The sequence below is a fragment of the Triplophysa rosa genome, unplaced genomic scaffold (genome assembly GCF_024868665.1).
Source record: "Triplophysa rosa unplaced genomic scaffold, Trosa_1v2 scaffold243_ERROPOS425983+, whole genome shotgun sequence".
Lineage (NCBI taxonomy): Eukaryota > Metazoa > Chordata > Actinopteri > Cypriniformes > Nemacheilidae > Triplophysa > Triplophysa rosa.
This window is the reverse complement of record NW_026634261.1, coordinates 32,026-60,023: the sequence shown is the minus strand read 5'-3', so window position 1 is coordinate 60,023 and position 27,998 is coordinate 32,026. Positions and strand designations below refer to the sequence as shown.

At 41.4% G+C, this 27,998-nt stretch overlaps 2 protein-coding genes across 5 annotated transcripts in view; one reads left to right on the top strand and one right to left on the bottom strand.

The window, feature by feature from the left end:
- The window catches only part of LOC130550138 (uncharacterized protein KIAA2012 homolog), a 56,830-nt gene extending 42,988 nt beyond the window's left edge, over positions 1 to 13,842 (top strand). For 3 of the 4 annotated variants that reach the window (XM_057327519.1, XM_057327518.1, XM_057327520.1), the window contains 2 exons: positions 12,397 to 12,616; positions 12,878 to 13,841. In XM_057327519.1, the coding sequence (XP_057183502.1) occupies positions 12,397 to 12,616; positions 12,878 to 13,058 (401 nt within the window). In that variant the 3' untranslated portion in view covers positions 13,059 to 13,841. Of the gene's footprint in view, positions 1 to 12,396; positions 12,617 to 12,877 lie in introns of all 4 variants that reach the window. The other variant, XM_057327521.1, reaches the window with a different exon arrangement.
- LOC130550140 (calcium-responsive transcription factor-like) overlaps positions 1 to 27,998 on the bottom strand; it is a 62,541-nt gene that overhangs the window by 30,590 nt on the left and 3,953 nt on the right. The window contains 12 exon segments of the mRNA XM_057327522.1: positions 14,847 to 14,974; positions 14,976 to 15,169; positions 15,329 to 15,441; positions 15,838 to 15,901; positions 16,000 to 16,150; positions 16,240 to 16,512; positions 16,602 to 16,741; positions 16,812 to 16,815; positions 16,853 to 16,967; positions 17,201 to 17,390; positions 17,522 to 17,603; positions 18,048 to 18,177. Coding sequence (XP_057183505.1) covers positions 14,847 to 14,974; positions 14,976 to 15,169; positions 15,329 to 15,441; positions 15,838 to 15,901; positions 16,000 to 16,150; positions 16,240 to 16,512; positions 16,602 to 16,741; positions 16,812 to 16,815; positions 16,853 to 16,967; positions 17,201 to 17,390; positions 17,522 to 17,603; positions 18,048 to 18,177 — 1,584 coding nt within the window.

Here is a 27,998-nt window from a genome sequence, read left to right as displayed (position 1 = left end):
TACATGATGTGACGTCACAACAGATCGCTCAACTGTATGTGTCTATGGTGTATTCATTTTTTGTCAATGAAATGCAAAATAACGTATATTACATATATTGTACGTATATACTTTGTATATAACTTATATGTATATAGAATGGTGCATGAAACAAATTCATAAGCGAATAGGGGTTTATTTAAAGGTGTCATGAACTGGCCTTGTTTATTGTTTTATACTGTTGTATGAGGTCTACTTATGACATTCGCGTGATTTTTACATTCAAAAACATCAAAATCAATAACTAATAGGCTATTTGCTATACGGGTTTTGAGGCCGGCTTGACAAATGCTCGGCTTTAATGGGCGTGCCGCATTGAAGACTTGGAAGTAAACTTAGTTGGAGCCTTCTGTGAATTTGGTTAGACACGGAATGTTAGGTTACACATTAGCTCTACTCGCACGGGATTAGTATTATCTGGGGACCTCGTGTGATTTAGAAATTACCTCCCACATCTGTATTTTATGTGGCGCATTCGCACGGGACAAGTGAAGCCTGTGATTTTACTCAAATTTACTGACTTATTTCCTGGATGTGATGGCAAGGCTTTGCGTATAGTTTGTATAGCCTATAGTTGTATGGTGTTTAATGATATATGACCGTACCTGTCAGCATTTGAGACCTGTGATCGCGAAGTAGTCGTTGATATTCTATCTATAGGAGCATTCCAGGACCTGATGTTCACTGGGCCTGGTGTCAATAACAGTTGTAATTTCAGTAACGAGGGCGTTTTCAGTTCTGACACTTACAGGATGTTCGCTTGAATACAATTCCCTCTTACATTAAAAAAAAACTTGGGTTAAAATTGATGTCTTAATTCATGACTCCTTTAATAATTCAGCTTCAGCAGTGAATCCCAAGTGATCAAGGGAATAGTGCGTTATTCAAGAGTTCCGCCAGTAGTGGGCACTCGTGCAACGTAAGCAATGAGGCACATCCGAGTCAACGAGACTGAGGGAAGTTTGCGAGGGAAGGGCATAGAAATTTGGAGTGGAATGAAGCCCCGGTGCGCATCGTTTTGCTACAGTTTCCGGGTTGAACGACACGTTTCCTGGAAACGGTGTGCAACGGTGTGCAACAGGGTTTGAGATACATTTTCTCTTGTTTGGTGGGTGTGTCAGCCCAATCAGCAGCAACATGTATATGACCCACGCGGTATTAAAGACACAGCTCGCACAATGGGTCCAATAAGTCATTTACAAATGTGTCCACATTCAGCTCGGTATACATAACAATTGAAGATATTAGAAGACATGTATTTTGCAGTATTAAACATGTATTTATACTGATTTCATCAGGCTCTGAAAATTCTTCAAAAAGAACACAATGTTCTCAACTGCCATAGTTGCAACTCTTGCGTCATCACAACAGGGTCTTAACCCCCCCACCGTTTCCGTTTAAAAAACGTTTTTCAACGTTTTGTCGGGGCTGAATGCAGCCCAGGTGACGACTTCGAACGTCCTGGAGTGTTTCCAGAAAAGTATGCCAAATGCATCAGACGTTCAGCCAACGATCCGTGAGGCTGAGACTAACATGTAGCAAACTATTCCATATTATGTCACAAATGCTGTCAAGAGAACTTTAAAAATGTTAAAAATGTTCACTCCTGTCCACGAGATGGCAACATATTTATTATTATGTGATTTAAAGTGGTAGTTCACCCAAAAATGAAAATTCTGCCATCATTTACTCACCTTCGAGTTGTTCCAAATCTGTATAAATTTCAGACAGATTTTCCCCCCCATTGACTTCCATAGTAGAAAAAATACAAAGTCAAAAGTGCCCCAGAACTGTTTGCTGTCCAACATTCTTCAAAATGTCTTCTTTTGTGTTCAACGGAACAAAAAATATATTAAGTAGGCCTAATTTTTCCCACTATGGTAGTCAACGGGGCGGGGGGGAAATCTGTCTGATTATCCACCTTATTTTTGGCGTAAATGTGGATGCCGCCATCTTTGAGCTGTTTGTGTTTAGACTTCCGGTGAGCCACTCTAATGACAGTCGTATTGTGAGTGAGACGAGTATGCTATTTTGACTGGCAAGTTAATATTTATTATGGAACCCAAAGGTACAAGTGTAATGTGTGCAGTTACAGTTGCCATAATAGCCGGTACAAACGCAAAAAGTCTACAAAACATTTGCTTTGACCCAGTGGCGGAGCTAGAGTTTTATATATGGGGTGGCCATATACACCATATATGGATTTATTTTACTGTAGCGTTTTGGAGAAATACACATTTTTCCACTTGGGAAATGTGTATTTCTCCAAAATGCTACAGTAAAATAAGTATGTTGTGCAAAATATGGTGTGCATATAGTGTGGGATGGCCCCTATAGAAACCCACCATCAGTTTTTTCTATTTATTATAAATAATGTTTCTATAGGCATTTGAAGTGGAAAAATGTGTATTTCTCCAAAACGCTACAGTAAAATAAGTCCATATATGGTGTGCATATAGTGTGGGATGGCCCCTACAGAAATCCATCATCAGTTTTTTCTACTTATTAGAAATAATGTTTCTATAGGCATTTGAAGTGGAGAAATGTGTATTTCTCCAAAACGCTACAGTAAAATAAGTCCATATATGGTGTGCATATAGTGTGGGATGGCCCCTATAGAAACCCACCATCAGTTTTTTCTACTTATTAGAAATAATGTTTCTATAGGCATTTGAGGTGGAAACGTGTATTTCTCCAAAACGCTACAGTAAAATAAGTCCATATATGGTGTGCATATAGAGTGAGATGGCCCCTATAGAAACCCACCGTCAGTTTTTCTACTTATTAGAAATATAGTTTCTATAGGCATTTGAAGTAGAAAATATTGTATTTCTCCAAAACGTTACAGTGAAATAAATCCATATTGTGTGCATATAGTGGGGTATGGCTCCTACTTAAACCCACCATCATATTTTTTTACTTATGAGAAATAATGTTTGTATAGTCAATTATATTGGAATAATATTTTTCAAACAAAATGCTTTCAAATTACATACTGTAGTTAAACCTGTTCAAATCCATGGGTACTGTAATTGCATAATTGCAAACTACATAAACCGTTTTGTTTGCAGGACAAAGGTCTAGAAGGCATTAAAATAATACATATTTAAGATACAGACAGAGACATTGTTTTCACAATATACAGACAGAGACATTGGTTTCACAATATAACGTTACAGCAATCATAATGCAAACATTCGGAGAAAAAAACCTGCATAAATTACGACAAAAACGAGATATTGTAAACGTAAAACAAGAAATATGTTATTGACAAGAGACGCGGATCATCTACATTTAAATAAAGCTTTACAAGCGGTGTTCCTGTAATTTACCGTAAACCACTCAATAAGCGCGCATCTGAACCTAAACGGCGGCTGGCTTGACCGTGTATTTTCAAACGGCGGCTGGCTTGACCGCACTGAATATTCCATTTGTTTAGCAAATTGCAGCGGTCCCTTTGCTTCTTTTCTCTCTTTTGTCTGTCTTTAAAAATAAATCTCAGATATCGCGCTGTACAATCCATCGCACAACTTTTTTTCCGTTCTCATTCTCAACTAGACTCGCTTGAATTTCGTGTTTGGTGACGTCACGTGCAAGCATGGGCCCCGAACGTCAAAATAAAAGCGTTGTTCAACGAAAGGTGAAATCAGATGTCAATCAACATAAGTAGCGAATCAAATTTTGGGGTGGCACCCAGGGTGGCCAATTGTATGTCAGGGGTGTTCAGTGCCACCCTGGACTCCCCTCTGGCTCCGCCACTGCTTTGACCATAATACACGCACCAGAGCTGAATCTCGATGTCCGCACCCTATGATCTGCATCCAATATTCATTATTTTAGACTGCTGGATGTCCTTTCTCCTGGACAATTTACCTTCTTGACTACAACTATTACTAACGTTTATTAGTAAACGTTCAAAGGCAGGAGTTTACGGGGAGAGTGACACTAAATGTAAAATATCAGATTAAATATAATACTTGTTTATCACAACTAAAACAGTATGCAAATAGTGGTATTATAATATTAGCAGCAGTTAAAATTTAGCTGTTAGCAATTTTAAATGTATATAGCAGTTAAAAACTTAACAGGCTAAAGCAAACCTACTTGCCAGAGGATCACAGCTGCATGACTAACAGTAACAGGTAGGACTTGCCCTGTCATTACATTACATTTTCATTAATTTGGCAGACGCTTTTATCCAAAGCACATTTAACATTTTGTCAACACGCTAAACCAGAGAATTTACCAGGCCATGTTAGGAGGATTAAAGCTGAAGCAAGCAAGGGAGAGAATGAACAACATGAAATATTGTCTTTATTTATACATAATACATAAAAATATACAGGTCGGTGGAGACCTGCGATACAAGGAGAGTCACTCCTGCCTCGCTGCCTGTCACTGTTTTACGTGCCTGCCTTGCGACCAGTCGCTGTTTTACGTGTATATATTGTATATAAATACGTTTTCCTTAAAGAGAAATGTATTAGATAAAAATTATAAAACCAATTATTACATTAAATTTGTGCTTAATATAATTTTAACACGTTTGGTGGTGTACACAGCCAGTATGGAAAAAAAACTTTGAATAGCAAGCAAAAGTATATTACAAATGTTACATACACGCAATGTTTAAAAAAGTATATATGTATTTATTGTGTTTGACTATCTTAGTCCCGCCAGTGAATCTCAGCAACTTCCCCCTCAGGGTGTATTTATTTGAAATTACAGTTCAGTTATTTATTTTGTTACAACAGTAACATACAATGATACAAAATGCACTATATTACAAAATATTTACATATATTTACATTTCTTACATAATATTTTACATATGTAACATGAAACATATTTATGAACTCCCATCTCCTCAAAAGGGGTTGGGAAAAGTTTCTGGCTGACGTTCAATCAGAACCATTGTGGATTAGTACATTGCACCCTGTGAAAGTCAAATAGTACACTTAAATAAGCATTTCATAAATGTGTTAGCCAGAAAGGAATAACAACAGAAAAGGAAGACTTACTCCAAAGAAATGTTTGACTGTAATGCCATTTCTGCCTGGTACCTGTGAAAGCCCTCAGTCATGGAGAATAATGAGGGTTACCTTTTAGAAGCCCTTTTTCTACCATCTCGTTTATGGAATTACTGCTTAGTGCTGGTGGTGAAATATATGGAACTGCTTTCCTGGTCCTCTCAAGGTGGTGGTAGGTTTCCACTCTGGTCTGCTATGCCCATAAGTCCCTACACTCATCCATTTTGCAATCATAGTGCTGTGCTGGTAAACACTTCTGTACATGTATGGGAAGTCTCAGACCATGGGAATGTTTGGTTGTAACAAAGTCCATTCTTTGGGTCAATGCATATCATTGGTTCCTGTCCAGCGTGCTGCTCTCTTTCATGTCTTCTTAAGTTTGACATGCTGCTGAAATGAATGCCACATTTCTGGCACATTCTTTTTCCTTGTTACTCCTGATGTAAATTATCAGTCTGTTCACAGGGTTCTTCCTCATCTGAGAAAAATATGACAGATTCCACTGTGGTTATTATAATTTTAGTTAAAAGGATTTTTTTCAATCTGTTGATTGGTTGAGTTACATTTGTCAGTGTACTCACCAGGTTTTGCTGTCACTGTCAGCCCTGTTGTTGAACAAATTTGAAATGCGCAGTGTAGTAATTACCTTAATTTGTCAGAGGCAAAATAAATAATTTAAATGGTTTTCAATACCTTACCATGATTTTGTAAGTGGCATTAAAAATCTGGAGCTCCATTAATTATTTTGGCACACTTAGGACAATGCCAATGGCTCCTTTTATCACATTTTCGCTCTGGGCAATTGCAAGGTATGGTAAACTTGCCTAAAATGGCAAAAACATGTTTTTAGATTTTGTAATAACATTGCATATTTTGTTTATATTTTTGGAAATTAAATTAATTTACAGAGATTACTTACTGTTGCCTCCATCTTCAAAGTATATAGCAAACCGAATATGCCGAATAGACAAATGATGTTCTGATGCTGTAACCGATGTACAGCAGTAACAACAGTCATGATCACCTCCAATTTTTAAAAACTCATCTTTGCTGAGAAACTCAAATTTTCTTCCTGTAAATAAAATATAGAAGAGATGCAAAGCAACATTTTCATTGATCATTACTACAGTCTTTTGTGTCACATAGTCTTTCAGAAATTAGTTGAATGTGCTCATTTGATGTTCAAAAACTTTTTGACATTTGTTGCATTACACATTTAATTTAACTCTTTTTGGTGGGGGGGCAAGTAGTTAACCTAACTCTAATTACTAAGCAATGTCAAAAAATTAACCCACTTTAATTAGACAACTGACTTAACTAAGGACAAAATCCTTAATAATGAAAAATTAAACAAATTATTAAATAATTCATAATTAAAAACGTATAACTTATATATGTAGTGTCTACTACGAACTTTCAATTGTAAAACTGTTTGAACACTTATAAGTATCTACATAAAGTGAACATAATGAAAATAATCTTTAATGGCAACGTGACAATGTATAGTATAAACAAAACCATAGACTACATTTACTTTAATAAGGATAATATATTATAGGCCTACACTATATTTGGTCAAGTTACTGTGTTGGGTGAAAATTTTATTTTTACAGTGTAGGCCTACTGTTTTTACAGAAGTTTTATCAGATAAACGCAGCTTTGAGAGACCATGAAAACAAGCAGAGAAACGTAATTCTCGAGTTATCCACAGTCGTGCGACACCGAGTCAATAGGGGTAAACAAAATTTGACTCGGGTTGGATGTAGGCCCAAAATTGACTGACAACATTGACTTATAAAATGGTTTCACTGACACAATCAACAACTTTTCGCAGTGCATCATCGCAACTGCGTTTTCTAGCAGTTTTACCCGAGGCACCCACAATCAACCCTCAGTGAATAAAACGCTTTGGAAAAGGCGTTTAATACAATTTACTTGAAGTACCGATTGACATACAAAAATAAATAAATAAATAAACATATATAACAACCTTTAAAATAAAACGTATGGCTAAACTGTCACGGAATACGTGGAAGAACCCAAGCGCAGGCAGCGGTAGTGACGGGGTTAACAAAACAAATACTTTATTAAACACAACACAAAAACCCACGAGGGGGTGTTAAACAGAAACAGAACTAAGATCTAAACATGAAACAAAAACTTCCCACAATGGGGCAGAACAAGAACTAAAAAATCCAAAACTCAAACTTACAAACACGGGCAAGACAAGGCAGGAAACTCGAGGAATAATCACACGCAGAATTACAGGACATACAGAACGCAATGAACAATCCAACAGCACAAGACAAAGAAACATGAGGGTATAAATAGAGAAGACAAACGAGGGATAACGAGCAGGGGCAGGTGTAGAACATAAGACACAAGAGGGAGACAATACAGGAAACGAGAGGGGTGGGGCCAATGACAAGACCTGAGAAAACACATGAGATGTCAAAAAACAAACATCTCATGGTCTTCTCACATAAAACCTAAGGCTTTGCCATGGCTCTGCTACAGGACCAAGAAAACCATGACTAAGGAAGCAGAGCCATGACAGAAGCCCCCCCTTTAATGAGCACCTCCAGGTGCTCACCAAGGGGTAGACGGACGAGACAAGACAGACTGGGAGACAGACAGGACAAGACCAAACAAAGAAAACAAAATCAAGGGCAGACAAGACACAATAACAAAGGGACTAGGGTGAGACAATAAAAACAACAAACATGGGAGGGGCCAAACCAGAGCCCATATGGGGCAGTCCATGGGGGTGGGGAGAAGTCCCAGTCCCCGGCTGCACCTGAGGGTGCGTAGTCCAAGGGGACTTAGGAGGAGTCCTGGGGGGAACAGTCCTTGACCCTGGGGGTCTCCCCGGGGCCGGATTGGCTGCCGGACTAGGGGCCGGCTGGAAGGCCGGCTGGAAGACCGGCTGGACAGGGCTTGACGCCGGCTGGACAGGGCTTGACGCCGGCTGGACAGGGCTTGATGCCGGCTGGAAGGCCGGCTGGACAGGGCTTGACGCCGGCTGGACAGGGCTTGACGCCGGCTGGAAGGCCGGCTGGACAGGGCTTGTCGCCGGCTGGAAGGCCGGCTGGACAGGGCTTGACGCCGGCTGGAAAGCCGGCTGGGACGCCGGCTGGATGGCCGGCTGGATGGCCGGCTGGGACACCGGCTGGATGGCCGGCTGGACAGGGCTTGACGCCGGCTGGATAACCGGCTGGAGCTATGACATAAACAATAAGAACAATTTAATATTTTGCTTACCTTCCATTGTCGGCTCTTCAAATAACTGTCAACACCTAAACCTATTAAAAAGTGTTTTAAGTTGCGATAGAAAAAGTATATATATAGGCCTATATTTCAAAGTAGCAAATTGGTTGACAAAATCCTCTTCACAAATTCCATAACACATCATACAGAACCAACAATGTTTAAAATAATCAAAAATATTATATTATAAACTATTTTTGTTACATAACGATTATGAACTTACGTTGAAAATGATGCACTGTACTTAGTCCTTGAAGCTCCTTGAATCCTTCACCGCTGTCTCCGACATAGGCGTCTTTGTTCGACCAATCAAATCGCCAGGTTTAACGCACATACAACAATCAAATAACTTACTTTGAAGGTAGCCTAGGTAAAGGCGACATATAGGGCAACCTGGGGGAGGGTAGAATGTACCTCACTTCTGTGCATTATGGGTGGGGCATACTTTGTGTCACTTTGGGGCTGTTTACACCTGGTATTAAGATGCGTTTGTTTGTGCAACAAAGCATGCATGTATCGTTAATGAAACTATCCATACAGTTTGTGTAATAAATATATTTACAAACGTAGGCTATTATTTATGCATTTAAAAATATACATAGATATTTAAGTAACATTTTACGTTTTCTAATTTATAAAACATGAAATACATCAAGTTTTGTTGTATAGAATGTTAAACTGTTTCTCTACACATTTTTTCATCAGGTAACGATCAGAAGTACAAAGCAGTATATAATATGTGTTTAGTGCAAACTTTTTGAGTGTTAGACAACTTCAGTTTCATAGTTCGTTATTGACATAAGAAACATTTTACAGTTCATAAAGCCATAGCATTTGCAGCATTCATTTGTACTATTAAATACTACAAAACAATCTAACATAAGAAATGCAAGTAATGTAATGAGAGGAAGCAGTGAAGCAGAGTATAAAATAAAGGCCTGTTTTAATAGATTGGATAACAAGCAGAATCGGAATGTATCACACCCCAGAACATTCACACAACTTCTTAGAAAAGCATCAAAACCCCCAAAGCCCCCACCCAGACACAAACACCACCTCTCCTCCCCATGATGCCATTGAATCGGAGAGGTCTGTGAAGTTACCACAATAATCTGTGACAGCGAATTTCATAGTCAAGTAGTTTATTGTCATATTTGCCCAGCATTGCAAAAGAGAGAATAAAACACACCAAGGACAGTTTAACATTAAGGTGTAATAGATCTAACTTTAACACCCTTATTAACAATGACATGTACAGTAAATGAAAGATGCTACAAGTAACATAACATTTTACCAACATATAGGCTATAACTGTTTTTTAATAGTATTTACAGTTGGGTAAGGATTTTGCTAACTTTTGTCTGTAAATAAAATATTTACCTGTAGATTATAGAAGTTCACAATCTTTCAAACATTTACAAGCAGCGTGACAGGTGAATAAAACCACTGTTTCAGGCAGTGTAACATGAATAAAACAGTGACAGGCAGTGTAACATGTGAATAAAACAGTGACAGGTTGCGTGACAGGTGAATAAAACAGTGACTGGTCACGAGGCAGGTGAATAAAACAGTGACTGATCGCGAGGCAGGTGAATAAAACAGTGACTGATCGCGAGGCAGGTGAATAAAACAGTGACCGATTGCGAGGCAGGTGAATAAAACAGTGATTGGTCGCGAGACAGGTGAATAAAACAGTGACTGATCGCAAGACAGGCACATAAAACAGTGACAGGCAGTGTAACATGTGAATAAAACAGTGACAGGCAGTGTAACATGTGAATAAAACAGTGACAGGCAGTGTAACATGTGAATAAGGCAGTGTAACATGTGAATAAAACAGTGACAGGCAGTGTAACATGTGAATAAAACAGTGACAGATTGCGTGACAGGTGAATAAAACGGTGACTGGTTGCGAAGCAGGTGAATAAAACAGTGACTAGTCGCGAGGCAGGTGAATAAAACAGTGACTGATCGCAAGACAGGCACATAAAACAGTGACAGGCAGTGTAACATGTGAATAAACCAGTGACAGGCAGTGTAACATGTGAATAAAACAGTGACAGGTAGCGTAACATGTGAATAAAACAGTGTCAGGCAGTGTAACATGTGAATAAAACAGTGACAGGTTGCGTGACAGGTGAATAAAACAGTGACTGGTCGCGAGGCAGGTGTATAAAACAGTGACAGCTAGCGTAACATGTGAATAAAACAGTGACAGGTAGCGTAACATTTGAATAAAACAGTGACTGGTCCTAAGGCAGGCACATAAAACAGTGACAGGCAGCGAGGCAGGAGTGACGGGTCGCGAGGCAGGTGCCACCTGACACGCAAAGATTTTACCCCTACTGGATACAAGAGCAACCTGCCGTCTCCATTCTTCCGTTATAAGTTGTAAGGATTCAGTAATGTTTGCTCCACTTTGACTGGTATTCAAATCTGCACTGTAAAAAATGATTCTGTGTCGTAGTAGATTTCATGAAATTAATTGAGTAAACTTGACTTAATACAATTGTGTTCTTGTTTTTTTAACCAAAATTTAAGTTAAAATTATAGAAATATCTTGGAATTCTAAATCACAAATAATTTAGTGAATTCAACTTAATTTTATCATGTTCAGCCCACTTAAAATTGTATAAAGGATCTTTATTTAATTATTTTGTGGTGGACATTAATTATTTAAGTTAATTTCCCTAACTGAGCAGTGAATTTAGAGTTCCCAGCATGCTCTGCATGCGACAGCATTAGGAGAGTCATTTTTGTGAAAAAGTGCTATTTTATGTGCTTTAGAATAAAATGAAAGACTTGATAGTGTTTATTGTTCAGTTGTCTTTAAGATTTAGAAGATATTCTGTTTGTATTTCTGAGTTCCGTGGTTACCATCTTTCAGAAGAGTGGTGCTTGCGCTTAGGTTGTGGGAGAGCTCAAGCTGTATGTTTTTTCACACAGTGAACAGTAATGCTGCTAATGTCAGTACTGAGTCAACTCTCAGCTTACTTGTACATCTTATATGTTATAAACAATAATAAATGTTAAACTGAAGTTAAAAAAGATCAAGAAGTTATCTCCAATGCTCAAATTAGTATTTCTTCTTGATTTTTTAGTTTATCATGTACCGTGCTTAAATATTTTAGGTAATTTTACTTGATTTATTCGTGGAATATTGTGTTAAAAATATGCTTTAAAGTACTTTAAAAAATTAAGGTAACAATATTACACAAAATATTTTTAAGTAAATATCTGTCATTTTTACAGTGTGCTTTTAAAAACACGAATTCGTGGTCTGTCATGTACAAATTTCGACTGACTTTCCCACTGCGCATGTAACGTTACTCGTACGTCTGTGCTTTTATGGTTGTGCTTTTATGGTTGCGCATCGAAGACTCGTCAACTCCGAGAGAAAATACGAAATAATTGAATAAATCCACTTCATCCTCCCACTGTGTAATAAATTGCGGGTGTGAAAAATATTCATCAGAGATGTTTTGAAAGCTTTTGTGTGTGCTCCCACTGCAACACACTTCCATTGTTTTCCACCGGCCGGCTAATAAAATGGAAGTCTTAACACAAAAAGGAAGTACGTCACATCGTAAATAAGGTGGATAAGCATTCTTCCAAATATGTTTATCTGTGTTAAGGTCTTTGCACATACAGTCCGAAATTTTCGTATGCGTTTTTTCGTATTTGGCTCTCGTTTGTACGGTGTCTCTGAATTGTTAAAAAAGGCCACTCAAAATGCTTGATACGGATGCGAAAACGCAGAAAATCGAACCCGGTACGAATTTTTTTATGACAGACGAAAATATCGGAGGCAGTGTGTAGGCTAAATGTGATTGATACAACGTGAGGTCGTATTTATTTTTTAACGTGTGTAAATTTCGGAGGCAAATTTCGGACTCAATGTGCAATGGGCTTTAATCAGAACAAATAAATTTATATTTTATATGTTTTTATTGACGTGTTTGCGTCATTAAACATGTTGACAACAAGCTTCATAAAAAATTATAACTTGTAAATATTAGGCTTTTTGCATAAGTGAACATATGAATAAATGATTTACCAGCTGACCTGGAACGTAAACGTTTGGAGGAGAAAGCTGGGGAAGAGGAAGAGCACAAGAAGCTCTTAGAGATGGGGGAGGCTGAGAGACTGGGGTATCTGCGCAGACGGAAGGAAGAAGAGGAGGAGAGGAGAAAGGCTGCAGAGGAGAGGAAAAGGAGGGATGAAGAAGCAGCGATGCGAGCTGAAGAAGAGGCCAGACTGCAGGCTGAACTGTTTGCCAGGTATATCACAGGTGTAACACACAATTTTACAAAGTGTTTGTTCTTGTGATCATAATTTACTCCAAAATGACAGCAAACTCTATAAAACAGCCAGTGTAGTTGCATTTATTTATTTTTTAAGATGCTAATAAAACGTAATTGAGATTTTATTGTTGTAAAGGGCAAAATATTCTCTAAATCTATAAACTTCTCAAAAATAGTGGGTTGTATCAAACTGTCAGAATACTTTTGTGATGCGTTTTGTATTTCTCTGTATGACAGGCAGAGGGCAGCATTGGCGCAGCACCTTAAGTTTCATCGAGGTCTGTTTGTGGAGGCTGGAGGGCTGGACCAGACACAGGATATCTCTCGTCCCTGGGTTTTCTCCTATTTTGCATTGCTGAAGCTGCTTGGCTTGAATCACACATCTGCTCATGAAGACGCACTCACAGATATACTTTGATATTTTTATTTAAACCAATAATTTCTCACCAATACTTTCAACTATTGGCTCAGATATGCTTTTTCATCTAATGAACAGTTTTGACTTGAGTAAAATAATAAATTGCTGGATTGTTCACAATGTCAAACTGTGTATCTGTGTATATCTTCAACAGAACTTTATGTTGTCCTAACTCAAGGCACAGTTTCTTTTTTATATAATTATTTATTTTAAGTTTTTCTGTAGCAGAGATCAGGATAATCATACATTTCTTAGTGTCATTAAAATAAATTGTGCTTACAATTGACAAAGAATAATGTCCAATATCATCACGTGTGGTCAAAAGTATCCTCATGGAACATGAATTCACTTAATATCCTAATGATTTTTGGCATAAAAGAAAAATTTTATAAAGTTAATTTTGACCCATCCAAAGTTTTTTTGGCTTTTACCAAAAATGTTCCCGTGCTACTTATGAAAGCGTTTGAAATGTTTTTTTTTATAAAGATACAGCTTAATGTGGAGATATAACCTTCAAATCTTTTCTTTACATATTTTTTCTATTATGCATTATTTCAAATAACAAAGACACGAGTCTTTCGAGAAGAGCCCGTGTGCACTCCTTCTCTCTCTCCCCGTTCAGCGTTTCCTGTGTCTTTATATATTGTCTCCCCGCGCCCTTACTGGAACGAGACACAGGTGTTGGTTGTTTGTATTTACTCCACTCACTTACCGCTCGTCTCCCGGCTCTCTCTCCTGCCGCAGACCTCGCTAAACCATGCCCCCCTCGCCACATAAACATTTTGTAAAATAACTGCAATTTATGTTTCCTATACTTTTAATTGCCTGTCACATCAATATTTTATTTACACATCTCTTATAAACCACTTCGCAAGATGTAAACACTGGTCCAGAAGCATTTCCGGTTTTAGTTTTATTTATTTATAATAATTATATATATATATAATTAAATATCCTTAAGATTTGTTTAATATTGTTGTTTGATCATTTGTTTTTGATTTTAAATCGGTTACAAATATTCTGTTGGTGGTTTTTATTCAAACGTTTGTGGAAGTCTGGACCTTAGGAAAAACCATATGGAACATTGATATAGCAGTTGAACATGGTAATGCAGTCTAAATTCAGAATATTGAAGAGGCAAGTTTAGCCAAGTAATGGTTCTTATAATCGGTTTCTTTTGCTTGTTATATCTGAAGGAAATCTATTCTTTGCGGATGGGTAGTGGAAGTTACGTTTGGGCCACAAAAGCGTGCATGCACACACAGTAACGTTTGTTTATGTTGTTGCTTTGAAACCGTCTACAAGAACACACAAGATCACATAAGAAAATGACATTATTGTTTATGTGGAAAACATAATTACATAACTTATAGCTATACATAATTCATTTTCATGTCAAGTCACTTGAATAAATTAAAATAGCAAAATGAGATCATAAACAAAAAAAATAATAATAAACACTGCATGTACTACAATGTTCACATAATACTGAAATAACTATGATTAATCAGTCCTTCAGTGATAAAACAATTTCACAGTGAAGCACCGTTTGCAGTCACAGACAGAGAAAAGCAAAGTGTACATTTATTTCTGTTCTCGTCTCATTGTAAGTGTCTATTTATATCCTGTTCAGGGCTCTGCTAAGCCTATACAACAACAGAACAATGAATCTACCTACCAGCATCACTCTGATTATTTAAAAACAAAATAATTTGTTAAATAATTAGTTAAATATAAATGGTCATGTACAATATTAACATTATGATAAAGATATACATGCTAACTCACTTATACTAGATGCGTCCACAATCTGGACTGGAATAGTCTGTCCGTCCTCCAGCAGGATCTGTGTGATGCCACCGTCTATTTCAGCGTTAGTCACTGAGGTCACACTCACCAGCTGACTCGTGCTGAGCCGGGGAGTCAAACAGAGCTTTCCTTTCTCCAGCGGTGGGATTCGATTGGAGGAACTGGGATGGACTCAGCAGGAGAGCTTGTGGTGGTGCAGGACATGTTGGATGGACAGGTTCTGGTGTTGCTGTTGGATGCCGAGCAGTAGATTCTCCTGGAAACAGGGCAGGTTGTAGCTGGATGTAGCTGTAGCTTTGTAGCTGGATGTAGGTTGTAGCTTTGTTAGAAAAGAACATGAGCCAAGTGGTCAATATGTTCATTATTTTTATTTATTTGCTATAATCATGCGAATGTAAGTTTGGTCAAACAGATACAACAAAGAACTGCATGGAGTTTATAATGAAATTTATCGAGGTTACCTGGAGTTGTGCAAAGATCTTGGGCTGCAGTGAGGTCAGAGAGCTAAAGACCTGTACAGCTTCTGGAGAAAGTGTGTCGATCCCTTCTAAGAGTGCCCCCTTCTGAGAGGATACTGTCAATACAACACCATATATGAATGTAGTATGGTAAGCAACAACAGTTTTGTAAAGATGAGTCATATTTTCAATTAAAGGAACAGAAATAAAAATTCTGTCTTCATTTACTCACCCTCAAGTTGTTCCAATTCTGTATAAATGTCTTTCTTCTGATTAACATAAAAGAAGATATTTTGAAGAATGTAGGAAAGCAAACAGTTCTGGGACACTTTCATTACCATTGTCATTTTTCCTACTATTGTAGCAATGGAACTCTTTGGGTACAAGCATTCTTCCAAATATCTTTCTTTGTGTTCAAACAAAAAAATTATACAGATTTGGAACAACTCGAGGGTGATTAAATGATGACAGAATTTTTTGGGTGAACTGTCCCTTTAAGCACAGTATTTTACCATCCACAGTAGCAGGAGTCAATGTCACATTGTCTGGTATCAGGTTATAAGGATCTGCTTTCCACTGTGAGAAAACACAAACATGAAAGATGTTTTACACCTACCATAAAAAATGATTTTACTGAATGAATGTAATGCTTTGGAAATGCATGTTGTGTACACCTCTGTATCTGAGGTAACTCCCGCTGTCATCTGAAGAGATTTCTGAGCCTCATGAATGTGGTTCTTGATGTCATTGACAGTTGGAAAGTAACACAGATTGTGTCTCTCAGGCACTTTATCTGGCTTGAACATCTCACGTTCCACAAACTTCCTAGAATAACGCAAGTACCCGACATGCCACTGTGTTCAGATTTACGCTTTTTTTGCAGGTTTTTAAAAAATGTAATGCTGAATCTGTACCTGAGCTGCTTGCGGACAGTGTAAACCTGGGTATGGCCTTGTGCCACCAAATTGCAGATCTTCTCTGCCACCAGTGGGTGCAGTCGAGAGGGGACATATGTTCCGTCTTCCATCTGGATGTCCTGCATAACATCGATTCCCTCCTCCTCTGTGTTGTCCTCTCTGTTTTGTTGTTCCTCAGCAAAGTTGATCTGTTCTGGAAGTGGAAGCAGGTTTGCAGTCTCCACATCATGGTAGAGATGAGCTTTCTCTGTAGGGAGCTGGATGTAATATCTATTTATGAATGCGACAAATAGTAAACAAAACAGTGAGCACTGAAATAATGCTAATGCTAATAAAACTGTGAAGATGTTATACTGTACCTCAGAACCCCTCCAACATTCCACAAGCTCTTCTTGAGGTTGAAGAAGGCTTTCTCCTGTTCCTGCCGCACTACTTTCTTGTCCACTGTGGGATCCGTTGGAACCTTGTACTCAGGGAATTTTCGCACTTTTTTAATATACTGTATATCCTGATGGATGAATTTTGTCTGTTTAATCAACAGCATGAATGATTCAAACAAATCTAAGCACAAATCTGGTATTTGCGTTTGCTCAGACTGTAGGTTGGGTACCTGGCAGGGCAGGTTGCTTTGTAATGGATGTTTTGATGTGTTTCTGGTCCGTTTTTAAGATGAACACCTTTTCTCCGTGGACCAAATTGGCATTCCATCACAATGGCTCTGCTGCCTTACAACCCACATAAAAAAAACAAAGATGAAATGACATGACAAATCTTGAAAAACTATTACACGATCTGTAACAACAGCATTAGAATAAAATTTAGAATAACCAGATTGAATTGACCAGAAATGGATTAAAAGCAACAAAACCCCAATTTGGTTTAATCGGTTCTTTAACTCTTCCATTAGAACAGCAAAAACATTTTAGACTTAAATAATTAAGTGAGGAAATCTGATTACCTGCATTAACAAAAGGAATTCCATCATAGGGCACATACTGGGATTTCCACATGAGTCGGGTAGCAGGTTTTGCAGGTGAGGGTGATTGACGTGTGACAAACACAGTGTGGGTCTGTTGCTTGTGTAGACGCAGAATTGCCTCCATCTCTACCTCTGTGTTACAGTAACCGCGATACGAGTCTCCAATCTTCTGCTCCCCATGAAACAATCACAAAAACACTTTAGCAAGCCACATTAGTGTGAGTTCAAAAGGTTGTGTTACTGAAATGAATGTGTTATTTATGTTCTGTCATAAAATATGCAACTTTCTATTGCACACACCTCACATTCACGCAGTCTCAAGGCCCAGTTTGGTGCTCCTGGAGACAACGCCTTCACCGGGGGCGCAAATACATAAGAAAAACTGAAAGAGATGAAAAACAATAAAAAAACTGAACTCAAAGAGTGACATTTATTTTGTACAACAAGGTCTTAAATTGATCTGAAACACACACACAAAAATATCCTTTTAGCCAATTCCATTTCCTTTCAAATAACAGATCATTGTTAAATATTTTAAATAATCAGTGCTTCTTTAAAAAAACGTTGTGAAGAAAAATTGTTAATAAAAAGCAATAAACATTTTGTTATAATCAATGCTCAAAATGGTCGGAGGGACTCTCCACTGTATTTTTATATGAAATTTGCATAGCATTTATCTATCTGTGTAGAAAAATGGAAATTCTCTACACATTATCCTCTATAATCCACTACAGGTAGAACTCCATCCCCCTTAAAATTCACTCTTTGGACTCCTACGCCTACGTTCCCCTCTATTTCCAGCCCTTGATATAACAGATTTACTCACCCTTTACTTTGAATCTTAGCATCAGTGACATTCTGTGTTATGACTGTAGATGAAGTATTAGTTCCACTGCCATCGCTGTCTTTCATGGAAGTAACAGTTGCCTGGGGTTTTGTTTTCTCTAAAAACACACCTGTTTAACAGAAGACATAGCAGAACTGAAGCGTAGTAGCATGTATCTTTTGATATCAATGATGTACATTTATCTATATTTCATTATAATAACACATGATCTATATGATAACACATGATCTAGATCATATCTCTGCTGAACATCTTAAATATGGAAGTAGGAGGATAGCCCCTCTTTTAGCTGTCTGTTTTACTGCTTTTATGACTCATGGTTTTTGACTCGATGTTGTCTATTTTATTAGTGCCAGTTATTAAAGATAAAGCTGGTAAAGTAGGTAGCCTGGATAATTACAGGCCCATAGCCTTAGCCAGTATTTTACCTTATGTTTTAGAAATTATTTTGTTGGATAAGTTTAATGCTAAACTTACATCACACGACAGCAGTTTGAAGTTATGGCTGCACTCAGTGACTTTGATTGGAGGTAGCTGGGTGGGTGTTGTGGGGAGTGGGGGGGCTTGTTGGTTGTGGTTCGGGGCGTTTCATTTGTTGGGACTGTGTGGATCTGGTCTGGTTGGTCTTGTTTTGTGGTCGATGTCGGACAACAGAGGAATAAAGTTAATTATGCCATTACTACTTTTCCCTGGTTGTTCCTCTGTTGTCTGTTGTTGATCGCGGAATGAGACCGGGTTGGACCTGCACGGTTTCGGCGGGTGGGGCTTCCTGGGTCGCGGCTCGTGGGCTCTCCCTGTTCTTCGTGGACGTTGCTCGGTGGCTTTGGTCGGGGTCACTGAGTGCAGCCATGACACGTCAGAGGAGATCTGGCCCTCCCGGCTGAGCCTGGTTTCTCCCGAGGTTTTTTTTTCTCCATTATTCAGCATTGGAGTTTGGGTTCCTCGCCACAGCAGAGCAGTGCAGTGTTGGCTTGCTCACCGGGAGACTGCATTTATTTATTTATTTATTCATTTATTTATTAGATATTATTTATTATAATGATCTTGCTTGGTCTATAAACACCATGCACTGTGCTGTGTTTTACCTTTCTGTGTTTTTCTTATTTGCTCCTGTAAAGCTGCTTTGGAACAATGCACATTGTGAAAAGCGCTATATAAATAAAATTGAATTGAATTGAATTGAATAAGTGTGCTTATTAACTCGGCAGATAATCAGTTTGGGTTTAAAGCAAAACATGGCACTGACTTGTGTATATACATGTATGCTCTTAAAGAAATAGTAAATAAGTACAGAGATAAAAACTCATCAGTGTTTTTGTGTTTCATTGATGCATCAAAAGCTTTTGATAGAGTAAATCATGAAAAGCTATTGCTAAAGTTGATACAAAGAGGAGTGACTAAATATATTGTGAGAATTTTGAGTTATTGGTACAGTATGCCCACCAGACATTGTAAGTAAAGTGGTGCAATAAAATCTCTGCTCCTTTCAGGGTTAGTAATGGTGTGAGACAAGGAGGAATTTTGTCCCCAGTCTTGTTCAATCTCTATATGGATGATTTATCTAAATATTTGAAAGCCTGCAAAATGGGTTGTATGATTAGGAATATTTTAGTGAATCATATCATGTATTCAATTCAATTCAATTTTATTTATATAGCGCTTTTCACAATGTGCATTGTTCCAAAGCAGCTTTACAGGAGCAAATAAGAAAAACACAGAAAGGTAAAACACGGCACAGTGCATGGTGTTTATAGACCAAGCAAGATCATTATAATAAATAATATCTAATAAATAAATGAAAAAAAAAATGCAGTCTCCCGGTGAGCAAGCCAACACTGCACTGCTGTGGCGAACCCAAACTCCAATGATGAATATAATGCAATATAATGTATGCAGATGATCTGGTTGTGTTCAGTCCCAGTAGTGCTGGTCTTCAGCAGCTTTTGAACATATGTTCTGATTATGGCTTTGAACATGATATTATATATAATGCTAACAAGATTACTATTATGATTTGTAGAACTAAGGAGGAAACTAGTTTAAATTTCCCAGTTTTCACACTGTCTGATAAGAATCTAATGGTGGGTGTGAAAGTAAAATATCTTGGGCATCTTATTACTGAGCATTTGACAGATGATGATATAGAGAGGCAACATTGAATGGTGTATATACAGGCTAACATACTTTTACGTAAATTTGGTTTCTGTTCAGATTAAGTGAAAATATTATTGTTTAAAGCATATTGCACACCATTATATACTGCTCACTTATGGTCAAGGTATAGTGCGGCAATCTTGCAAAGGCTCCAAGTAGTCTATAATGATGCAATGAGAATTTTTCTGCGGAGACCTAGGTGGCATAGTGCAAGTGAAATGTTTGTGGGACTACACGTAAATACTTTCCAGGCTGTTTTACGAAATCTTACAGTATGTATAAATGTATCTGTCGGCTTAATGAGTCAAAAAATGAAATTATTGATGGCCTAACTAATATTAACCTAATATAAGTGTAAGTTCTACACCAGTGGTTCTCGACCTTTTTTGGGCCAGCGCCCCCCTATCCATTCTCCAGGTCCCTTACCGCCCCCACCAAAAATAATGGGCTAAATGTCTTCATAATAATAATAATAATACATTATTTGTTATCATAATATAATTTAAAACGCATGTCACTGAATTGGGATCATCGGTAATCTCAATAAATGTATATTTGTTTATCTCGTGAAATACTAATAAAAACAAATAAAAAGCATGTCACTGAAAGTCAGTTGGAATATTACCATACTTTCCCAAGGAGCAACAACGATGTGAAGTAGAATGTTTTAACTTTAACTTCAATACTCTCCTAAATGCATAATAAAACCTAAAAAGCTACTTATATTCACTTCACTTAGGTGTGTAATTGTGTGTAAATTTAGGCCTAAATGTGTGTGCCAGTGTATGCTTCCATCAGAGGTATAATGAAAGGTTTGCCATTAATAATTTGTGTTCATAATTTGTCGGGACCCGAGGCTAGCACTGTTCGTTTGTTGTGTGTGTGCACGTATGTATACTGAGCTGGCTGCGGTTGTCTTGGCAACCGCACACGCTTACTGTCCGCGTGTATATGTGAATCACCTGTCGCCCCGCATCTACCCTCGTTAATCTGTGTTCTCACCTGGTGGTCATTAATTCAGCCCTATTTATTCTCTGTCACTTTCTCACTTCCCTTGTACGTTCGTTGACTACAGTTTATGCCGTACCGTGAGTAGTAGTATTTGACTACCTCTTGTCTTGCCCTTGATATTTAGTGTTCTCTTGTCGTGTCGTGTGGATGTTCGTGTGTTGGATTACTATACCTTGTGGATTCCTGTTCTGTTTACTCCGTGTCACCACCTATACCCTGAGGATTGCTTTCACCAAAGCACCACCCGTTACCAACCTCGCCATCGTGAATGGCACCTGGACTACGGTCTCTTTCCCCTGTTGCTGACCACGGGCTGCCTGTTCCATCAGAGAGGCGGTTTTCTGCCCGCTTCGTCCTCGCCGCTGTTGTTGGAATTATCCACCGTCTCCCGACCTCATCTTGGTGGCCGGTCTACACATCACCTCTTCCGCCGTCCTGCTCACACCGTGCTGACGCTGCCATACACTGGGTCTCCCAGTTGGCCTTGCAGTCAGCTAGGACAGTTGGACTCTTTCAGTGCCTGGATTTTTGAACTCTCTCAGTACTCTCTGTGTATCTTTTGCTAATAAAACCTTGTGACCCCGCTATTGGATCTGAGTGTTTCTCTGCCCTGACAGAACGAATGTACCAGAGATGGATTCAGCGGGGCCAAGTCCGCTACATACGGCCGTAACACAGCAAGGGGTGTTATTAGGACAGCAGGTGTCTCGTCTCAACGCAGCGGCACAGTAGATCGGCACGCTGCACGCCCAGATTATGGACCTTACTGCGCGCCTTCAGGCTGTACAGACCGGAGCCTCCGCCCAGACAGAACCTCTTCGGCACGATCCCGAGCCACATGTAAACAACCCCCCCCCCCATCTACAATGGCGATCCCAACTCGTGCCGGGCATTTTTATCCCAGTGCTCCCTGGTGTTCAGCCTCCAGCCGAGGCGCTACATTTCTGAGGCGTCCAAGGTGAGCTTCGTCCTCACACTCCTCTCCGGTCCGGCTCAGGAATGGGGTATGGCCGTTTGGGATGCCCAGAATCCTTGTTGTGCCTCGTTTGAGGAGTTCCGTAGAGAGATGGAAAGACTGTTCGATCGCTCAGTTCGGGGGGACGAGGCCGCCGCCAAGCTCTTGCGTCTGACACAGGGAAGGGCATCCATCACCGTTTACGCCATCCAGTTCCAGACCCTCAGTGCCGCTTTCGAGTGGAATGCAGCAGCGCTGCGGGCATGATTCTTGGAGGGGCTAAACAACACCATTGCAGATGAGCTGGCCGTCATGGAGGTTCCCGCGGACCTCGAAAATCTGATTTCCCTCGCTCTGTGAGTTGAGACTCGGCTGGATTTACGCCGAAGACGAAGAACGGCGGCCAATTCCTGGCGCAGGATGGAACCTCCCTTCCGATCCACAGCCGCCGGCCCCCATGGACGCGGAACCCATGCAGTTGGGGCGGCTCCGTCTTCCTCCTCTCCAAAAACAGCAGCGTTTGTCCCAGGGTCTCTGCCTCTACTGCGGGAAGCCGGGGCATTTCGCCATCAGATGCCCGCTAAAAGCCAATGCCCACCAGTAGTACAGAGGGTACTGGTGGGTAAGCTCAGTTGCCCCCTCCCAGACACGTCCCGCACCCAGTTGGCATTTACCCTAGAACACCAAGGAGTCACGCACTCAGGACTAGCCTTATTAGATTCCGGGGCTGAAGGCAACTTCATTGACCGCGAGACGGCTCGGCGTTGGCAACTTCCTTCCGTCTCACTCTCCAATCCGGTGTCGGTGTGGTCGCTGGGTAGGACACTCCTCTTCACGGTCACTCACTGCACACCTAGCGTAAGTTTATTTATTTCTGGGAATCATTGTGAGAACATCGTGCTGTACATACTCGAGTCCCCCAACAATGTTATTGTCCTCGGGCACCCATGGTTGCTACAGCACGGTCCTCACGTTGATTGGGTAAACAGCACTATTCTTGCTTGGAAACCGTCTTATCATGTGTCTTGTCTTGGTCCTGCGTTGTCTCCTGTTTCTGTTTCTTGTGCTCCCCAGGGTGAACCAGCCGACCTGAGCCCCGTTTCCGGTGGAGTATCGCGATCTCGGCGCGGTGTTCAGCAAGTCCCGGGCTGCCTCACTTCCTCCTCATCGCCCCTACGACTGCGCCATCGACCTCCTTCCCGGCACTTCTCCTCCCAGGGGACGCTTATTTTCCCTGTCCGGTCCCGAGAGAGAGGCCATGGACCAATATATTCGCGATTCTCTGCAGGCTGGACTCATCCGCTGTTCTTCCTCCCCCGCTGCCGCCGGCTTCTTCTTTGTCCAAAAGAAGGATGGCTCCCTTTGCCCCTGTATTGATTATCGAGGTTTGAACAACATTACTGTTAAGAACAGGTATCCCCTACCTCTCATGTCGTCTGCCTTTGAGTTATTGCAGGGAGCCAATGTCTTCACCAAGCTAGACCTCCGCAACGCCTATCACCTAGTCCGCATCCGGAAGGGAGACGAGTGGAAGACTGCGTTTAACACCCCCACGGGACACTACGAGTATTTGGTGCTTCCTTTCGGTCTCACCAATGCTCCGGCTGTCTTCCAGGGCCTGGTCAACAGCGTTGGGTGACATGATTAATCAGTTTGTCTTCGTGTACCTGGATGACATTCTTATTTTTTCCCCCTCTCTCCAGGTGCACACCCAGCATGTAAGACGGGTCCTCCAGCGCCTGCTCGAGAATCGACTCTTTGTCAAAGCGGAGAAGTGCGAGTTCCATGCCGAGTCTGTGACGTTCCTTGGCCACATATTATCCACTTCGGGTATCCAGGCTGATCCCGCCAAGACTGAGGCTGTCGCCAAGTGGCCCGTACCCGACTCCTGTAAGGGACTGCAGCGTTTCCTGGGATTCGCCAACTTCTACCGATGTTACATCAGAAACTTTGGTCAGATTGCTGCACCCCTTACTGCGCTGACCTCCACTAAGGCTTCCTTCAGGTGGAATCAGCAAGCTCAGGCTGCCTTTGATAAGTTGAAGTTTCGTTTTATCTCTGCTCCTGTCTTGTCTATTCCAGATCCTGCTGGCCAGTTTATCGTCGAGGTCGACGCTTCCGATGTTGGAGTAGGCGCAGTCTTGTCTCAGCGATCGATGCACGATGAGAAGGTTCACCCCTGTGCCTATCTCTCTCAGCCCGGCAGAACGTAACTACGACATCGGTAACAGGGAGCTGCTGGCGGTCAAGCTAGCATTGGGCGAGTGGCGTCACTGGTTGGAGGGAGCAGCGCAGCCCTTTCTGGTCTGGACGGACCATAAAAACCTGGAGTACATCCGTTCGGCCAGGAGGTTAAGCTCTCGTCAGGCCCGTTGGGCACTCTTCTTTGGGCATTTCAACTTCACCCTCTCGTTCCGGCCCGGGTCTAAGAACACCAAGCCCGACGCCCTTTCCCGCTTGTTCGTGACCCTGGAGAATAGTGCCTCTAACGACACCATCCTCCCCGTGGGGGTGGTGGTTGGGATTATCTCCTGGGGAATTGAGCGGCGGGTAAAGGAGGCCGGTCGAGGGGTGCAAGTCCCAACCGAGTGTCCGGCTGGTAGACTATTCGTGCCGGCTGCGCTGTGTCCTGAAGTCCTTCAGTGGGGGCATTCGTCCAGGCTGGTTTGCCATCCAGGTACTCGGGGAACGAGGGCGTCAGTTCGCCAGCGTTTCTGGTGGCCGTCATGGTCCAACGATGTCAGACAGTTTGTATTGGCCTGCCCGACGTGCGCTCAGTCTAAACCAAGTAACCGCCCTCCCGCTGGTCTGCTCCGCCCCCATCCCCTCCCGCCCATGGTCACACATTGCCCTCGATTTTGTCACTGGGCTTCCCTCCTCTGGCGGTAACACTGTGGTTCTCACGGTGGTGGATCGCTTTTCCAAGGCGGTTCATTTCATTCCCCTACGTAAACTCCCCTCCTCACGGGAGAGGGCGCAACTGCTCATTGACCACGTTTTCCGGCTCCATGGCTTGCCGGTCGATGTGGTCTCTGATAGGGGCCCGCAGTTCACCTCCAGCTTTTGGAAAGAATTTTGTAGACAGATCGGGGCCTCAGCAAGTCTGTCTTCCGGTTTCCACCCGCAGACCAATGGGCAGTGCGAGCGGGCCAATCAGGATTTCGGAAGAATGCTCCGCTGTCTGACATCGTCTAATCCGGGTTACTGGAGCCAACAGCTCTCGTGGGTAGAATACGCCCAAAACTGGCTTCCGTCGGCTGCCTCAGGTTTGTCTCCTTTTGAGTGTTCTATTGGTTATAACCCTCCCCTCTTTCCCTCACAGGAACCCGACGCTGCGGTACCATCGGCTCTGGCTTTCGTCCAGCGTTGCCGGCGTACCTGGCGGAGAGCCAGAGAGGGGTTGGCCCAGACCTCGAGACATACCAAAGCAGCGGCCGACCGCCACCGGTCCTCTCCTCCGACCTATGTGTGTGGTCAATGAGTGTGGCTCACCACCAAGGACCTGCCTCTCCGGGCGCCTTCCTGCAAACTGGCACCCAGGTTCATAGGGCCCTTTCGCATCACCAAGGTGGTTAATCCGGTGGCCGTCAGGCTCAGACTTCCCCCTTCTCTTGGTCGGGTCGTCTCCCGGGTCAAACCTGTTGTTTCTTCCCCCCTCAATCCTGCTTGCAGCCGACCACCCCCCCCCACCCCCTCATGTGGATGGCGCTCCCTCCTACTCGGTTAGGAGACTCCTGGACGTGCGTCGGCGGGGTAGAGGGTTCCAATACCTAGTGGACTGGGAGGGCTATGGCGCAGAGGAGAGGAGTTGGGTGCCGTCCCGGGATATTCTGGACCGCTCGCTGATCGTGGATCTCCATCGGAGACGAGGTGAGCCCCCTCTTAGACCGCCTGGGGGCGTTCGTGGAGGGGGGGTACTGTCGGGACCCGAGGCTAGCACTGTTCGTTTGTTGTGTGTGTGTGCACGTATGTATACTGAGTTGGCTGCGGTTGTCTTGGCAACCGCACACGCTCACTGTCCACGTGTATATGTGAATCACCTGTCGCCCCGCATCCAGAGGTGGGTAGTAACGCGCTACATTTACTTCGTTACTCTTACTTGAGTAAATTTCTAATAGAAAATCTGTACTTTTACTTCGTTACATAACTTACATTGCGTGACGTTCCTTCGTTCCTTCATTTTAAAATATGCTTTTTAAAACGCGTTGTTTATTTCAAGGTTGTCGTCTCTTTTTACGGGAATTCCCGAGTGATCGATTCTTTTGAGTCGATTCTTTTGAAAGCATTAATTGAACAATGGGCAAAACCATTTGAATAGGCTAATGAATCAGTTCAAATGATTTGTTCAGTTCGCAGCATGATCTGAATCATCTGAAGCAGGATTACTCACTCCTCGTAGCGCGAAACTTAAGAACACGCAGAACACAAAGAGCATTGGATGAAGTGGATATTAATCTATATATATACAATCAAAACTGCAAATGTGTCATATTGTTTGCCAGCAATGATAAATGCCCGCCATATGCGCGCACCCGCGCGACCTGTTCGTCAGACACAGCAACATGCGCGTTACCTGTCAGACACAGAGACGTGGGCTTGCAGAAATATACATTTGAAGAACAGAAGGAAGAAAACTTGTTGATGGGCGTGTGGTTCACTGTTTACTGTTTGTTTACAAGTAAGAGCGTTTCACAACACACACGTGACACAACACGAGAAAACATGAGCTTTGTTCAAAAATGTGTATTTCATTTAAGAGAGCACTGCAGATGTTCTAGATCATCTTAGGAAATGCTCTGAGTTTAGTTAATGCTTTAGTTTGACATGGTCTATTATTCTAAATAAGTTGTGTAAACTACATTGACATCAGGACTAGATGAAATTTACAGAAATGCTTGTCTCTTCTGTGTTTGTCTATTCTTTAGTCTCTCTAGTATATTGCAAAGATATCTGCTTATGATAATTAAAAATATTGATTAAAATGTAATATTCAAATATTGGCTTTAATATTAATTTTATGTAGTAGGCCTATATAACCAGATACAAAGTAACTAAGTAACTAGCTACTTGAGTAGTTTTTTCATTGCATACTTTTTTACTTTTACTCAAGTAGTTTTTAAAATAGTGACTTGTACTTTTACTTGAGTAAAGATTTTGGCTACTCTACCCACCTCTGCCCGCATCTACCCTCGTTAATCTGTGTTCTCACCTGGTGGTCATTAATTCAGCCCTTTTTATTCTCTGTCACTTTCTCACTTCCCTTGTACGTTCGTTGACTACAGTTTATGTCGTACCGTGAATAGTAGTATTTGACTACCTCTTGTCTTGCCCTTGATATTTAGTGTTCTCTTGTCGTGTCGTGTGGATGTTCGTGTGTTGGATTACTATACCTTGTGGATTCCTGTTCTGTTTACTCCGTGTCACCACCTATACCCTGAGGATTGCTTTCACCAAAGCATCACCCGTTACCAACCTCGCCATCGTGAATGGCACCTGGACTACGGTCTCTTTCCCCTGTTGCTGACCACGGGCTGCCTGTTCCATCAGAGAGGCGGTTTTCTGCCCGCTTCGTCCTCGCCGCTGTTGTTGGAATTATCCACCGTCTCCCGACCTCATCTTGGTGGCCGGTCTACACATCACCTCTTCCGCCGTCCTGCTCACACCGTGCTGACGCTGCCGTACACTGGGTCTCCCAGTTGGCCTTGCAGTCAGCTAGGACGGTTGGACTCTTTCAGTGCCTGGATTTTTGAACTCTCTCCGTACTCTCTGTGTATCTTTTGCTAATAAAACCTTGTGACCCCGCTATTGGA